The following is a 16773-nucleotide window of genomic DNA, read 5'->3' as shown; positions in this document are numbered from 1 at the left end:
CTGAGACAAGAGCTCTGGAGGAGGGCTGAGCCGGCGGGGCCCGCTGCCCTCCCCGAGGGGCGGCCTTCCTGGGCCGTGGGAGGGACTCTGCTCAGCTGCTCCTGGTGGTGGGGAGTGGGCAGAGCGTGGTGGGAGCGGCTGAGGGCCCTCCTCCCCCTCAGTGCCCCGATTCCTCTGGAAAGCAGTGCCAGAAACCATTCGAAGTCCTGTCCATAGATGCGGCCGTGGCCAGACTGTGCCAGGCTTTGGGACGCGGGTCAGCATACAGATAAAACCCCATGACTGGTCGTTTTCTCCAGAGCAAGGCCTCAAGTTACCCTCGTCTGTGTCTGTTCACGTGCCATAGATAGTGTTGCATTGGTCAGTTACAGCCAGTTATTTTAAGTGGCATTTCAGGAGGACAGAGGCTATCTCTGGCTCTTATGTAAGTGGTATATTGTATAGTTATGAGAAAAAATTTTAAAATTTATAGAAGAATAAAGGAAAGAGAGACCTAGGTACCCATCATGAAGAATCAACAATTGTCAACACCGTTTATTTAAATAAAACGTGGCGGATGTAGTTTCATCGTACTTTGCATTTCAAGCCTAACCACGTTCTTCTCTCCGGGTCTTCCCCGGGGAGCTCATGCTATAGTCGATGGCGTGTGCGTCATTCCAGTGTGTGTGCTGTCACAGGCACACGTGATGTCTGTGAGTGCCGCATGCGTGTGCACGTGCACATATATGTACGATTTCTGTGCTTCCATTTTTGAAAAGTTAAAGACTGCAGATTTTATGTCTCAGTCTTGTTTGCACTTTTACACTGATTTTTTTTTAAATTTTTATTTTTACTTTATTTTACTTTGCAATACTGTATTGGTTTTGCCATACATTGACATGAATCCACCACGGGTGTACATGAGTTCCCAAACATGAACCCCCCTCCCACCTCCCACCCCATATCATCTCTCTGGATCATCCCCGTGCACCAGCCCCAAGCATCCTGTATCCTGCATCAAACATAGACTGGCAGTTCATTTCTTACATGATAGTATACATGTTTCAATGCCATTCTCCCAAATCATCCCACCCTCTCTCTCTCCCGCAGAGTCCAAAAGTCCGCTCTACACATCTGTGTCTCTTTTGCTGTCTCGCATACAGGGTCATCATTACCATCTTCCTAAATTCCATATATATGTGCTAGTATACTGTATTGGTGTTTTTCTTTCTGGCTTACTTCACTCTGTATAATCGGTTCCAGTTTCATCCACCTCATTAGAACTGATTCAAATGTATTCTTTTTAATGGCTGAGTAATACTCCATTGTGTATATGTACCACAGCTTTCTTATCCATTCATCTGCTGATGGACATCTAGGTTGTTTCCATGTCCTGGCTATTATAAACAGTGCTGTGATGAACATTGGGGTACACGTGTCTCTTTCTATTCTGGTTTCCTCGGTGTGTATGCCCAACAGATTGGGCAGATTGGATTGCTGGGTCATAAGGCAGTTCTATTTGCCATTTTTTAAGGAATCTCCACACTGTTCTCCATAGTGTCTGTACTAGGTTGCATTCCCACCAACAGTGTAAGAGGGTTCCCTTTTCTCCACATCCTCTCCAGCATTTATTGCTTGCAGACTTTTGGATCACTGACATTCTGACTGGTGTGAAGTGGTACCTCATTGTGGTCTTGCTTTGCATTTCTCTAATAATGAGTGATGTTGAGCACCTTTTCATGTGTTTGTTAGCCATCTGTGTGTCTTCTTTGGAGAAGTGTCTATTTACACTGAATTTTATATAGCTGTAGCCTATCTGTTGATTTAGTGCAACGCTTTTAGCGTCGTATGTGTTTTATCATATGAATATACCATATTTTATTTATCAGCTCCCCTATTTGAGAGCATTTAGCTGATTTCCAGTTTTTCTTAATTATTAAGTGTTACAATACTTGTTTGTGATTTCATTTCAGCTGCAGTTTTCTTCCTCAGGAGGCCCGAGCACTCACAGGTGGTAGGAACTTCCCTGTGGAAGGTCATGGGCAGACCCTGTGGGGTTTACAGACCTGGAACTGTGCTTCCTTATTATTTCCATGATCTGGATTGTGTGGACCCGGGTCCTGAGAGCAAGGTTTGAGACCCCCACTCACTGCCTTGAGTGAAAGCCAGATTCCTGGTAGAGTTTGCAGCTGGAAGGAGGGCTGTTTGGTGCCCGCTCCTGGACATGCGTCTCTTCCCAGCTCCCTGCTGTGATCAGAGGCCAGGCCCGGAGGAGGCATATCTGCTCAGATGTGCAGTGGAGCTCGCAGGGAACTCTTTGATCAGCTTAACATTTAAAGGAATACAGAGAATATTGAAGGAGGGGGCCCCTGGCAAGAAGTTTTGAGTATACCCTGAAGAAGGCTAAAAAAGGGGCTTTTGAAAGTGCCAAGGCTGACAGTACAACTTTCCGATAAAAGCTGAAGCCATGGCAGGCACCTTTGGCTCAATAAATACACCTTTGGGGGTGGGTGATGCAATATTAACAAACTGCCCAATAATGGGTCAGGAGGAAAACAAGCAAACAATATGGGACTTGTGAAAACATTTCGTAGAACAAAAAAAAAAAGGCGTGTGTATCCAGCAGTCACAGAATAAAAGCACACTTTTGAAAACAGTCTACTGTAGAATTCAGGGGCAGGGCGGGGGAACACCTCAGAGTAGTAGTGCCTTTAATGAGAATACGAGCTGTATGAAAGCGCCACATGCGTCAAGGAAAATTAATGCAACTAAAGCTGGATACCTTTTGGGAAAGTACTGAACATCAAGAATGAAATGGACATCCAGTAAGTTTCTAGGCAGAATGAAACTGGAAAAGAAATCGGAGAAATAATGGAGTTTTGAAGGAGAAAGGCTGTAACCGATTTTATACATAACCAAGGAGCTTCTCACTTCCAAAATCGACAGAAAAACATTTTATTAGTAAGAGTTCACATAATGTATACTGATTGTTTCTTCTCTGGGAAAAAATTATATCAATTCAGAGATCAAGAAGAAGACACCCAGCACGTAGGGAGACCATCGTAGTAAAGGATGAGCCGAGAACAGTGGATTCCAACAAAATGAAAGCAGACTTGGCTGACTGTCACACCTCTGGTTGTGAGACAGAATGCTGACCTCGCCGCAGAAGGCGTCTAGAATAGAAAACACAAATTCAATAACAACAGATCATCTGAATCCTCAGGTCACATTAATAAAGTTCATGAAGCTTGGATCGGGATGGGGGAGCACGGCGGCCAGCACTCTACCACGAGAAGATGAGACGCCAAGGTTATTCGCGAGATGAGGGATGTAGGTTAGAACGCTCTTTAGATGCCGTAAACAGGCATCAACAAAATTAACAAGATGCTACATTCTCATAAAAATCTTGAGAAGATAAAAGCAAAACTTGAGATATTGCCAAAGGAACAGAGGTAGAAACAGAGCAGAATGTCCAGAGTAAGACAGTGTGTGTAACTGCAGTAATAGGCAGTGACAGGCTAAATGTGCCTAGTTAAAAAGGTATGATTAGCTGATGTGAATGAGCATGTGCTATTTATAAAAGACAGCTGAAAGTTACACAGAAGTTATATATAGGAAACATTTTATCACTTGTGTTCAGAATAAAAGAAAATGTAATACTGCCATAGAAATTAACACCAACACAGGCCAATGAACTGGACAAAGGAGTATACTTTTGCTTGAGAAAGACAAGAATCCTTATGAAAAGGTATAAGGAATACATGAAAAAATTGACATCGTCATGGGGTGCTTTAATAAACTTTTCTCCATTCTTGACTGCTCAGGGGGGCAAAACCTAACAAAAAGGAGATCTAAATAGCAGCTTATAAAACTGCCTTATTTCTACTTCCCACTCTTTAAATATGACATTAAATTCTTACTCTAATGGAGCAGTTAGAAACTCAGTAAACCAATAACTTTCTGAAACTCAACAGGACGTATTTTTACCACAATGCTTATTAAGTAAAACCAGAAATTAAATTGCAGTCAAAATTGCTACATTCACCAAAAACTTTTGTTTTTTGAAAAACACCATTTTAAAAAAAGAGGAAGTTAAGGGAAGACAGAGAACGGGAAAAGAAAGGACTCACAGACATTTCCGAGAACTCGTATCTAAAATATGGAAGAAATGCTAAGCACGATAAGAAGACAGCCCAGTTAAAACCAGGCACAATGTCTGGCGCCTCCGAGGAGACTCACTAATAAGCGCACAGAGATGGTCAGTGGTACCGCCCGTCAGGGGAGCGCGAACCAGCACCGCGCAGGAGGCCGCCGCGCTCCGGGAGGGTTAGCCTTGGGAGGGTTAGCCTTGGGAAGGTTGCCCCGGGCGCCCGCGGTCAGCGTGGAGGTGGCTCGGGCGGCGCCTTCCCAGCGCCGGGCCAAGGGCTCCAGCGCAGCCGCCAGCCGCCCGCTCCCGGGGTGCCTACCCGGCAGAACCGAAGTCGGAGCCAGACGAAGACTCTACACGGAAGGTGTCAGCAGCTTTACTCACAAACGCCCAAAACCTGAACACCGACTATCCCTCAAAAGCTGAAAGGACAGTCGAGACGCAGTGCACGCGACGGAACGTGACTCGGGGATAGAAAGGGGCGAACTGCTGACCCCCGCGGCGGAGGCGGCCTCTCCAGCGTCCCGCCCGCCCGAGGGAGACGCTGGGAACGCCGGCTCGGGCTGCGCGCTGCACGCCGTCGGGGCGCCCCGGTGACGCCTGCCAGCTCCTTTCGGCAGAGCACCCGCCTGATGGGTTTCAGAGCAGAGGCCTCTTCTTCTGTGGGTGGGCTCCAGTGTCAGTCCCGTCTCCATCCTTGGCTGTGCTGGGTCCGTGGTGCTGGGCCTCTCAGGAGCGTGTCTGGACTTGGTGGTGATCTAAACCCCTCCACCCAGTAACTCCAGGCACTCACAGAACACTCTTCAGGGTAGACTGTATGCTTGGCCATGAAACAGTTCTCAGTAAATCTTAAAAGGACTCAGAAGATCTTAAAATCATACAAAACGTGTTCCTTGACCCCGATGATAATAAGTTAGAAACAATAATAATAAATCTGGGAGAATACCGCATGTTTGGAAATTAAATAAGACACTTGTGAGTAACTCATGGAGTAAAGGAGATATTACTTAAAATTAGAAATTATTTTGAACTGAATTAAAGTGAAAATATGGCGTATCAAGTGTACAGAATCCAGCTAACAGGGTATTTAGAGAAGAGCTTGTAACACCTGTCTCCAAGAGGAACATTCTTAAATCAGTAACCTAGTTTCCGTCTCAAGAAACCAGACCAGGGAAAGCAGGCTTCTGCTCAGGGAAGCAGAATAAAGGGAATCATAGATATTTACATATGTATGTAGTATATACATTTATTTATGGAAAGCAAAGAAGTGGAAAACATTAAAATAGAGAAAGTCAATGAAGCCAGAAGTTGGTTCTTTGAAAAGATCGAACAAAACCGCCAAATTTAGCTTGACTGCTGAGGGTAAAATCCCATGGACGGGGGAGCCTGGCGGGCTTCGGTCCATGGGGTCTCGAAAAGTCGGGCACAACTGAGCGACTTCCCTTTCACTTTTCACTTTCATGCATTGGAGAAGGAAATGGCAACCCACTCCAGTGTTCTTGCCTGGAGAATCCCAGGGACAGGGGAGCCTGGTGGGCTGCCATCTCTGGGGTCGCACAGAGTTGGACACGGCTGGAGCAACTTAGCAGCAGCAGCTGAGGGTAAAATACAAAAAGTGAGGAGAAACAAATTACCAAAGCTAGGGATGCACAAGGACAGGACACTGCTGTTGATCTTATAGAAAATGAAATAATTATAAGGTGATACTTCAAAAACTTGGTGCCAACAAACAACAAAAGCTCAGGTGAGATGGACAGATTCCTGAGAAGACGCAAGTTACCGAGACTGGCCACAGAAGAGATGGAAAGTCCAAATCGTCCTATGACGGGTAAGCACATTTAATTAGTTAAAAATCTTTTCGCAAGGAAAAGCCCGCTGGCTCCCCTGGTGCCGTGAGTGCTGTGTGCTCAGTGGTGTTCGACTCTTGCAGCCCAGCGAACTGTGGCCGGCCAGGCTCCTCTGTGCACAGGACCCTCCAGGCAAGAGCACTGTAGGAGACGCTGCAGGATCAGGCCGTGTGGACGAGGAAGAACCCTTCCCTGCCCCCCGCTGGGATTCTATTTTTCAGGACTCCGAGGTGTGCATGATGTGCGTTCAAGGCTGTTCATTGTGATGTTATTTATCAAGGGTAAAAAACTAGGAAATATATGTCAAAAATAGATATATATATATAGTTGGACTATAAAGAAAGCTGAGTGCCGAAGAATTGATGCTTTTGAACTGTGGTGTTGGAGAAGACTCTTGAGAGTCTCTTGGACTGCAAGGAGAGCCAAGCAGTCCATCCTAAAGGAAACCAGTCCCGAATATTCATTGGAAGGACTGATGCTGAAGCTGAAGCTCTAATACTTTGGCCACTTGATCCAAAGAACTGACTCACTGGAAAAGACCCTGATGCTGGGAAAGATTGAAGGCAGGAGGAGAAGGGGACGACAGAGGATGAGATGGTTGGATGGCGTCACGGACTCAATGGACATGAGTTTGAGTAAGTTCCAGAGTTGGTGATGGACAGGGAGGCCTGGCATTCTGCAGTCCATGGAGTTGCAAAGAGTCAGACACAACTGACCTGAACTGATGTCAAAAAAGTCGGAGAGAATGTTAAAAAAAAAAAAAAAAAAAGCCTTGGAGAGAATGTGATCTCAGGAACCATTAAATTAGAAATCCATCTTCCTCTTTCCTCTGCAAAAACTGTCCCCTTTAAAATCAAACCATCTTGAAGATCCAGATGCTAACCCCCTAGTTACTGTTTCCAAGTTAACTGGAGCAAACAAACAACTAGGAGGAAATTTAAAAAAAAAAAAAAAGAAGACGAGCCCTGCCCGGCCACCAAGTGGTACTGCAGCCAAACAAGGCCAGCCGGGGCTGAGAGGTGGCGCCCGAGCAGCGGACGCGGAAGCCGCCCCGCGGTCCGTCCGCCCTCGCGCCCCGCTGCCCTGCCCTGCCCTGCGCCGGCGCCACCGTCTGTCTTCCTCCTTCCTTCGCCAGTTCTCTGGGCCTCTATCTGAGCTTCCCGCTTCTGGGCCTCCAGGGTCCGCGTGTTCCTACCTTGCAGATATCGCATCTCTGCGGACCAGGTACCCGATCCGACGGAGGGTCCTCTGTGGTGCATGCGGCTGGGTCCGCTTCCCCCCACACACCCTCACCGTGTCCTGTCTTTGCAGCGGTCCTGTCTTTGACCTGTCCAGTGGCTCCGGATTCAGTCTCAGTAAACCGTGCCGACGGCAGCGGACGAGCAGGCAACGCTCTGCTTGTCTTCTGTTGGAAGAAAGCTCTGCTGTGGTCACAGTGACAGGTAGTTTTGCCAAGTGCAGCTGAGTTTCTGAAACGCAGAAAGCACCTTTGGGGTGAGTGTAATAATACGGAGCAGCCCCACTTAGGAAGGAATCCGCACAGCCAGGCTCACTAGCAAATTGGACAGTTCTCACAGAACAAATTTTAACAGGCAGTAAATACAATATATCTGTCAAAACATGGTAAATTGGATGCCCTCCACTTCAGATTGTCAGTTGGTTAAAAAGCGTGGATGTGGCTCAAGTTCTCAAAGAAAGTCAATCAGCAGAGTCATTAGCTGGAGAACCCACGCTGCTTTTGGACGTTTCCACAGCCTATATTTTCCTCTCTTGTTTTTGTTTTGAACTGCTCTTTTCTCACTGAAGTCTTTTGTGTAGACTCCAGGAGAGCTCAGGGCATCTTTTTCCACTTGGAAACTGCTGCACATAGAGGACAACGGGAATTTGAATTAAAAAAAGCTTTGAGTTTGTTTTTGAAAGTGAATTGCTGTTTGAAAAATGAGGCCCATGAGGGAAAGTGGAACAGACTTTAACTGTTTAAAAAAGTTGCTTCACACGTTTTTTCACTGTGAAGAACTGTTTATCTCATGGAAGACTGCTTAAATAACCTAATTTTTACTCCAGTGGCGAAATCCGTTATATATGTTAGCTGTCAGCAATTAGTTGTGCAAAATATACATATTTTAATTGTGATAATGTATTACTGTTAGAATTATTCCTGTGTATGTGTATATAATTGAATTTTTTAAAAGAAATCAGGTTCTGTATTTACCTATTCTCTGTGAAACAAATAAATGACTGGAAAAGACAGCTGTGTCTTTTGAAGTATTGGCAGCAATTCTAAGGTGAAACTTTTTCATCTTGTAAGCCCACTGAATGAGCGTCGGCTCACCACTTCCTCCTGGGGCTTCCACTCAACCACTTGGCTTTTCTAGTTAATTTTGCTCCTTTTGAGTGGCTGCTGCTGCTAAATATCTGGCTTTAAATTCTGTTCCTTTATCTTTGTAGCCATCAGCGACAAGGTATTAGCTTTATACTTGGAAAACCCACGGTTTGCTGTGAAAACCCAGTTCGGAAACCCTGCCTTTGACTAGCGAGGTTGCTTCTGGGTGCTGGTACGTTTGAAACTGATTAGCAGCGTCTTACAGTCTAAAAGATTTTGAGTTTAGTTCATCATCTCATAGTTGCTGTTGACTTCATGAAAAAATTGTCAAGTTACAAGGAAGGAGGAGTGTCAGCTGAATACATCTGTGCTTTTATAAATGTAGATGGATAAAAAAACAGACTGAGAGACAAGATTCGACGGGCGGACTGTCTGTCCTCCTGACCTTTAAGGGCCCTGCTGGCTCATGTGATTAAATAAGGTCTTTTTAGACCAGCTTGAAGGTAGAAAAATATCCAATACAAACAGAAGCAGTTTTTCTCAGCTACTTTCTGATGATAATGGGCAAATCTGTCTCTGCTTTCAGCATTTGAAAAATTTTGTCTTCAAATGAGATGAGGTATCAGAGATAAACTTCTCGAAGCATATTTAAGTATTCTAACAGAGCTCATTGTGTTAATCAGTTCCAAATGTCAACCTCCAAAGTCTATGGATAAATGTTTGGTTTTGAAAAACAAAATTAAACAAAGAAACAATAATTAAAAGAAACCTTAACTCTCATCCTTAAATGCTTAATACAGTAATAAGTGAAACTTTACTTACTACCAAGGAAGACCTGGGCGAATTGGGCAGTGGATCTCGTGTATGGATTTGAAGACTCAGTGTCATAAAGATGTCCTAAAGTATGTTTTTGTCTTCTTCACTCCGCTCCTGTTGATCCTGCCCTGGTTTAGCCCCTTCTAATTCCACACTGTGCTCCTCTGTCCAAGGGATTTCCCAGGCAAGAGTGCCGGGGTGGGTTGCCATTTCTTCCTGCAGGGGAGCTTCCCGACCCCGGAGTTGAATCTGTCTCGCTTGTGTCTCCTGCGCTGTATGTGGGTTCTTTACCAGCTAAGCCATCGGGAAAACCCGTAAAAACGTCAGCTCTCCCCAGATTAATCTATAGAATCAACACGATCCTAAAACTCAAAACGTTAGCAATGCTTTTTGCCAGGGTGGGGAGGGTGGGGGAGGGCGGTGCCAGTGGCAGGGGAGTGAGTGAGGGAAACTGGCAAGCTGATTCTAAAATCTGCGTGGAAATACAGACAGCTCAGAGCAACCATGGCAACCTTATGCTGCCAGAACTTATAGACACTGCTGAATGCTGAGGTTAATATTAAGCTACAGTCATAAATGCAGCACAGTTGTGGCGCAAAGATGAACAGTGCTTTAGGGGAAAGAGACCGACAGTCGACACACACTTCGTGATCACTCCGATTCATGTCAGAGCAAGCACTGCTGCACAGCAGGCAAAGAAGGGCCAGGTCAGTAAATGCTGCCGTGCTCAGGAGGCACGGATGAAGCATCCGCGTCCAGGGTTGATGCAGAACCGCTGCAGACAGATAAGAAGGGGAGAGGCACCAGGCACGCGCCCGCTGCTTTTCTCTGTCGAGGATGTTAGTTTCTACTGAATCTTTAGTCAAGCAGATGATTGTTTGTCTGTCTTGCTGCCATTTGTATCTGTCTTATCTGCCTATCTGTCTGTCCATCCATCTATCTACACATATCTGACAATATCTGAAGGACAATTTCTTATAGTTTGTCTAAATATGTATTAAATACAGCAAAATTGTATATGTCCATAGACTGGTACAATTTTCTACTAAATTATCTATGTCGGATTACTCAGAACCTAACAACAGAACAGAACTTGACTAGAGAGAGAACAGTGACTTTTTACAACCACATCTGACAGAAACGCTAGACCCTGGTCCAGTGTCCATTCCTAGTCTCTCACTAATACAGTGCAGCCCTGAGTTTATTTAGGGCAACGTTAGACACAGCTCTAAATCGGCAGTCTCTCACCTTGCAGGTGGAGTGTGGCTTCTAACGCAGTGAATGAGATGGAAACAGCGTACTGTACTTGCTCCTGACAGGAGCTTGCAGAAAAGCCCCTTCAGAGGGTTTTCAGCAGCTGCTATGGACCCTTAACCCTTGTCCCCTCGCCCCCACCCTTTGGAGAGGGGGGCGGTTCTGAACTGCAGAAACCACTCTGGGGCCATCACAGGAGGCTGAGTTGCAGGGACCCGAGCCCTGACATCTTTGAACTGCCGATGCCGCAGCCTGTTCCTGAACGTTTCGTGACCCGAGGGGAACAGAGCACTGGTGTTGCTTAAGGTCTGGGTGCTCAGATGTTCTCTTTCGTGGAGCTCAAGTCACACTCAAGACACCAGCGTACACCCCTCTCCATCACCTGTGAACATTAGACAGTCACAGAAACATACCCGAGCCCTTTTCTGCTCCTAATTTGATCACCAAGTTCTACACTTAGCTTTCTTGGAAGCCGTTTACCCAGTGAAGGAGTGGCTTTAACCACTTGAAGTTAAATGGAATATGGAATGATGTATGATTAAGCAGAATCTTTTGTATCTATGGCAACTGAAAACCTTGTTTCTACACAAACTTCAAGTGTTTTACAAGACTTGTTTATTTATTTCGGTTAAACTGTGGAAGGAGAATGGAGTGGGGTCTTGCATTTTCGGTCAGTATAAGATAACACTTATAACACTTTGAATTTTTCTTAATGTTTCGGTATAAGAAAGAGGTCTTTCATGTGCTTTAAATTGTTTTCTATTTTCATTATAGAGGATAATTTTTTTGAAGGAAGATATCCTATTTTTATAAATGTTGCATATACAAAGCTCTTAATTACATTTAAAATATTTTAATGATTATTGTTAGTTGTAATACTCAATCTGTGCTAAAGTAGAATAAGAACCGAAAATCAACTTCATATGAAGACTTGTCTTAAAAGCACTGAATAAACCAGGTCTTCTCTCCTTGATTTACCTTTCTTGCCTCCTTTCTGTTTTGCTTTTGTCTGCCCTCCATTCATCCTTGAGAATTTAATATGTATTTATTCTGCACACCGTGGCAATTAATGAATAACTAAGATACAACAGAATTGTAAGTCATAGTTTCTTTTATTTGGGAGCTCACTGTGCAGATGAGTAAACGAAGCTTGCAATTTGAAACACTCCTGCACTCTAGAGAAAAGCACCATGTGCTGGGAAAAGGAACGGTTTCATTTTCTTGCTCCCAGAGCTCAGTAAGAGGAAGGTGTTTCTGTCAGTTGTGGATCAGAGAGCAGACCCCTCCGCCAGGAGGGGAGGCTCGAGTCAGCCTTGGAGAGGGAAGGCTGGAAGAGAGAAACACGGAGGGTTTTCCAACAGAGAGGAGCGGAGTTGCCTCGTGAGTAGCCGCAGCCATTGGGGAGGTGCCAGGGCATCCAGGCCACAGGGGTGGCTCCCAAGGACCAAGCCACAGGCCTCTGGGTAGAGGGCTGACGCGAAGAGCGCCCGCCGGAGGAGAGAATGCCTGAAACCCACATCCTCCACCGTGCCTGCCTTAGACATTCCTCAGCAGAGCTGATCCCGGGCCTGAGGGCCTGTGCTGGTCACCTTAGAGCTCTGATCGCTGAATCTGGAAGCTGCCGAGCCACGTGTATGCTTCAGTGGTTTCCGATAGAGTCACAGAGCCGTGCAGCTATCATCACTCGAGAAAAACCCCACCCCCAGCCCCGTCACCCTAGCAGTCACTAGTCCTCTTTCTGTTTCTGTGGGTTTGACTCTTCTGAGAATTTAACACAAATGGGACAGTGCAATACATGGCCTTTCCTGCCTGTTCTCTTTCACTTTGAAGACTGTTTTCAAGATTCATCCATGTTGCAACGTGTGTTAGTACTTCATCTGAATAATGTCTCGTTGTATGAATATGCCACGTTTTGTTCATTCATCAGCTGATGGACGTTTGGGTTGTCTCCTTTTCGGCAGTTACGCCATGAACATTTGAATACAAGTTTTTGGTATGGATCATGTTTTTCGTTTCTCACCTAGGAGTGGAATTCCTGGTTCTTAGGGAATCCATGTGGGCTCACTGCATCATCTCTATGGTTCATCTTTTGAGGAACTGTGAACTTGTCTTCCATTGTGGTTGCATCGTTTTATATCCCCACCAGCGCTTGTGGGGATCTGATTTCTCTGCATCTTCACCAATCCTTGTTATCATCTGGCTTTTTGATTACAGCCATCCTAGTGGGCGTGAAGTGCAGGTTGCTATTTTAATTTGAAATTGCCTGATGACAGTGGTGTTGAGCATCTTCTTATGTGCTTGTTGGCCATCGGTGTATCTTCTTTGGAGGCATGTCTTCCAGTCCCTTTGCCCAATATTAAATTGGGTTTCACTGCAGTTCGTTTCAGTTCAGTTCAGTTCAGTTCAGTCGCTCAGTCGTGTCCGACTCTTGGCGACCCCATGAATCACAGCACGCCCGGCCTCCCTGTCCATCACCAACTCCCGGAGTTCACTCAGACTCATATCCATCGAGTCCGTGATGCCATCCAGCCATCTCATCCTCTGTTGTCCCCTTCTCCTCCTGCCCCCAATCCCTCCCACCATCACAGTCTTTTCCTGTGAGTCAACTCTTCGCATGAGGTGGCCAGAGTACTGGAGCTTCAGCTTTAGCATCATTCCTTCCAAAGAAATCCCAGGGTTGATCTCCTTCAGAATGGACTGGTTGGATCTCCTTGCAGTCCAGGGGACTCTCAAGAGTCTTCTCCAACACCACAGCTCAAAAGCATCAATTCTTTGGTGATCAGCCTTCTTCACAGTCCAACTCTCACATCCATACATGACCACTGGAAAAACCATAGCCTTGACTAGACAGACCTTAGTCGGCAAAGTAATGTCTCTGCTTCTGAATATGCTATCTAGGTTGGTCATAACTTTTCTTCCAAGGAGCAAGCGTCTTTTAATTTCATGGCTGCAGCCACCATCTGAAGTGATTTTGGAGCCCAAAAAAATAAAGTCTGACACTGTGTCCACTGTTTCCCCGTCTATTTCCCGTGGAGTGATGCCCATTTATTATTGAGTTGTGAGATTTCTTTATATATTCTAGATGCAAGTACCTTTTCAGATAGATGGTTTGCAAATATTTTCTCCCATTCAGCACACAGCAAGGCCTTGATAAAACCATGTTGAGTAAGTATTTGGATGTTCAAAATTGTATTTCTATCACAATATTATTGTCACAGTAAAGTTTAGTCAACTATATACCAATGATAAATTCCCTGATTTGAAACTGTTAAACCTATCAAGAGAAGTGGACACACCTGTCACCATTTTATCATCTTTAAATTCAGCTTACGATTGGTGAGGTGTTGAAAATCCATCATTTTAATGAATGTGCAATTGACAAAAATATGCAAGGCCATTTGTCACTTGAAAGTTTGACATTTGACTTTTAAACTCTGCAGATGGAAAGGGTGGAAGCAGACCTGACTCGGTCCAAGTCTCTCCGTGAGAAGCAGTCCAGGGAGTTCCTGTGGCAGCTGGAGGACGCCAAGCAGAGATACGAGCAGCAGGTGCGTCGGCCTGAGGCCCTGGGGCTGCCGTGCGCTCGTCTCTGCCACACGACCCCCTCTAGCACAGTGTCTACACGGCAGAAACACTTAGGATAGACAAACAGTGATTCCCTTTGTTAAATTAATGAATTGTAACAAATAAAATAATTAGCATATAAATAAGTAGCGCAGATTATAAGAAAATCTTTAATGTCCCAATAAATAAACTGGCAAAGGAAAGAAAGATATATAAGAAGTAAATTGAGTAAATGACCATGTAGAAATATCTTCAGCCTTGGTGTTAGTAAAAATGCAAATTAAAGTGATGTACCATCTAAAGTTGACAAAAGTTTTGTAAAATTGGCACTTTTATATACCGCTAGTGGCATTTTAAGTTAACTTGGCCAAAAAAATTTCTGTAGCATCTACTAAGAGTCATGAAAAATGTTTACATTTTCCGGCCCAATTATCCTTAGTCTTGAAAATCAGACAGAAATATTCAAACAATGATGTTGATTATTTTTTAGATGGTTGATTCTTTTCTACATGCTCTACTTTCCACCCTGTGGTAGTCTTTTTAACATGACAATCCCTTTTTTTAGGGTAAAAATAAATTTGGTATAAACTCCTTTGAAAGACTGTTAAGCTTCAAAGGCTTTTCTCGGAGTCATAGATTTGAAGCTGTACCAGATTTTTGTGTTTTATAGTCTTGGTCAAAAATATTTAATAAGGAAAATTGATCAATTATTCAAAGGATTCATACTATTGATAGAATCCATACACTGTTGCATCAATCTTTATTTCATTTTCATAAAAAGGAAATTATATAGATGTTTGATGAGTGTATAATAGGAATTTTTGGAAAACCACTCAAAGGTCTCAGGTCAGTGCAGATTTAGCCTGTTTCTCTTCTTCCTGTGTCGTGAGCGAATCATCAGCACCCTTGCTCAGAGTGAAGCTTCCAGATGTTATGCCCAGAGTCTAAGTCCCCAAAACTGAGAGAATAAGACGTCCACAGCAATGCAAAAGCATAAAGGGGTTTTATTTCTAGCTCAAGCCAGGGCTCCCGTCTCATCCAGCGCAGTGGAGTCTTGAGGAGAGCCCGGAGCCCTGGATTACAGCAGTATTTATAGGTTTAGGACAAAGACAGAGAGTTGGCAAGGGCTGATTGGCTGCAGGAGTTTCCTGGTCTTTACTGATTGGCCAGTTATCATCCCTCTGATGGGCCAGAGTTATCATCCCCCGGAGCCCCAGAAGCATGCCTCAGGGATTATTTTTGGCCTAGTGCACCTCTCTGAGACTGTCATGGCTCTGGTGAGGTTATAACACAGACAGTCACTTATGAGGCAGGACTATGAGCTTGGAGGTGTTAGGAGAATATTTATTGACCTGATAATATACAAACTTTTTAAAAACCCCTTTTTAAGCTGAAAATTCTATCAACCAGAATGGTATTCCCCTGACCACTCCAAACCGCTGACGATTTAACACTGGAAGTGTATCATGAGGAAAGATAGGCACGGAGTCGTGTCCCCGCGAGCCAGCACCACCATGTTCCCCGAGGGGAAGCCGAACAGACTCCTCTTCACTCAGCCGTGGGAGGGGCCCTGGGGGTGGGGCAGGGGCAGAGGGCGGGGCTTCGCTCAGCCGTGGGAGGGGCCCTGAGGGGTGGGGCAGGGGTGGAGGCGGGGCTTCTCAGCCATGGGAGGGGCCCTCGGGGGTGGGGCAGAGGTGGAGGGCGGGGCTTCGCTCAGCCGTGGGAGGGGCCCTGAGGGGTGGGGCAGGGGTGGAGGGCGGGGCTTCTCAGCCATGGGAGGGGCCCTCGGGGGTGGGGCAGAGGTGGAGGCGGGGCTTCGCTCAGCCGTGGGAGGGGCCCTGAGGGGTGGGGCAGGGTGGAGGGCGGGGCTTCTCAGCCATGGGAGGGGCCCTGGGGGTGGGGCAGGGGCAGAGGGCGGGGCTTCTCAGCCAGGGGAGGGGCCCTGGGGGGTGGGGCAGAGGTGGAGGGCGGGGCTTCTCAGCCATGGGAGGGGCCCTGGGGGTGGGGCAGGGGCAGAGGGCGGGGCTTCGCTCAGCCGTGGGAGGGGCCCTGAGGGGTGGGGCAGGGGTGGAGGGCGGGGCTTCTCAGCCGTGGGGGGGGCCATGGGGTGTGGGAGTGGGGCAGGGGTGGGGGGCGGGGCTTTGCTCAGCTGTGGGAGGTGCCCTAGGGGATGGGGCGGGGCGGGGCGGGGCGTGGGCGGGGCTTCACTCAGTCGTGGGCGGGGCCCTTGGGCAGCAGGGGCGGGGGGGCGGGTGGCCCACGGTGGGTGCGACTGTGGGGTGCGGGGCAGAAGCCCGCTCTGAGTGACCAGAGTCACCAGAGCCTCTGTGGGGTGCGGGGGAGGCCGGCTCTGAGTGACCAGAAAGAGAGGAAGAACTCGGGAGGAGGAGCAGCGGAGGGTAAAAGGTAGTCTCCTTGGATCGTCCTCCTATCAGGTCTCGAGGAGAGGTCAGTTCTGGTCACTGCGTTTTCAGCAGGATGATGAAAATCGCAAACATGTTCAGAGGAGAGTTTCCAGAACTAAGGACGTGTGGGGATAGGTCAGAGGCGTATTTCAAGAAGTAAGGATATTTGCCAAGAGAGGATGAGACTCGGGAGCGTTGCATGTTACGTATTTTTAAATTCCAGGCCTGTAATAGGGAAGTCTTACGGTTGGTCTGTGTGGTGAAAGTCAGTCGTGTCCAACTCTGTGCGACCCCATGGACTATAGAGTCCTGGGAATTCTCTATGCCAGAATATGGAGTGGGTAGCCATTCCCTTCTCCGGGGGATCTTCCCGACCCAGGGACTGACTCCAGGATTCTTTACCAGCTGAGCCACCAGGAAAGCCGCACAGTAGTTGTA

At 46.4% G+C, this 16773-nt stretch overlaps 1 protein-coding gene across 19 annotated transcripts in view; it reads left to right on the top strand.

Annotated features, from left to right (window-relative positions):
* The window catches only part of CEP112 (centrosomal protein 112), a 313262-nt gene that overhangs the window by 125394 nt on the left and 171095 nt on the right, over nt 1–16773 (top strand). For 18 of the 19 annotated variants that reach the window (XM_027973978.3, XM_027973977.3, XM_060395895.1 and 15 more), the window contains one exon: nt 13807–13914. The exons of the other annotated variant lie outside the window; for it this stretch is intronic. In XM_027973978.3, coding sequence (XP_027829779.1) covers nt 13807–13914 — 108 coding nt within the window. The remainder of the gene's footprint in view (nt 1–13806; nt 13915–16773) is intronic. 19 annotated transcript variants of the gene reach the window in all.

This window comes from Ovis aries, chromosome 11 (assembly GCF_016772045.2).
Source record: "Ovis aries strain OAR_USU_Benz2616 breed Rambouillet chromosome 11, ARS-UI_Ramb_v3.0, whole genome shotgun sequence".
Taxonomy (NCBI): domain Eukaryota; kingdom Metazoa; phylum Chordata; class Mammalia; order Artiodactyla; family Bovidae; genus Ovis; species Ovis aries.
This window is presented reverse-complemented; position numbering and strand designations above follow the sequence as displayed.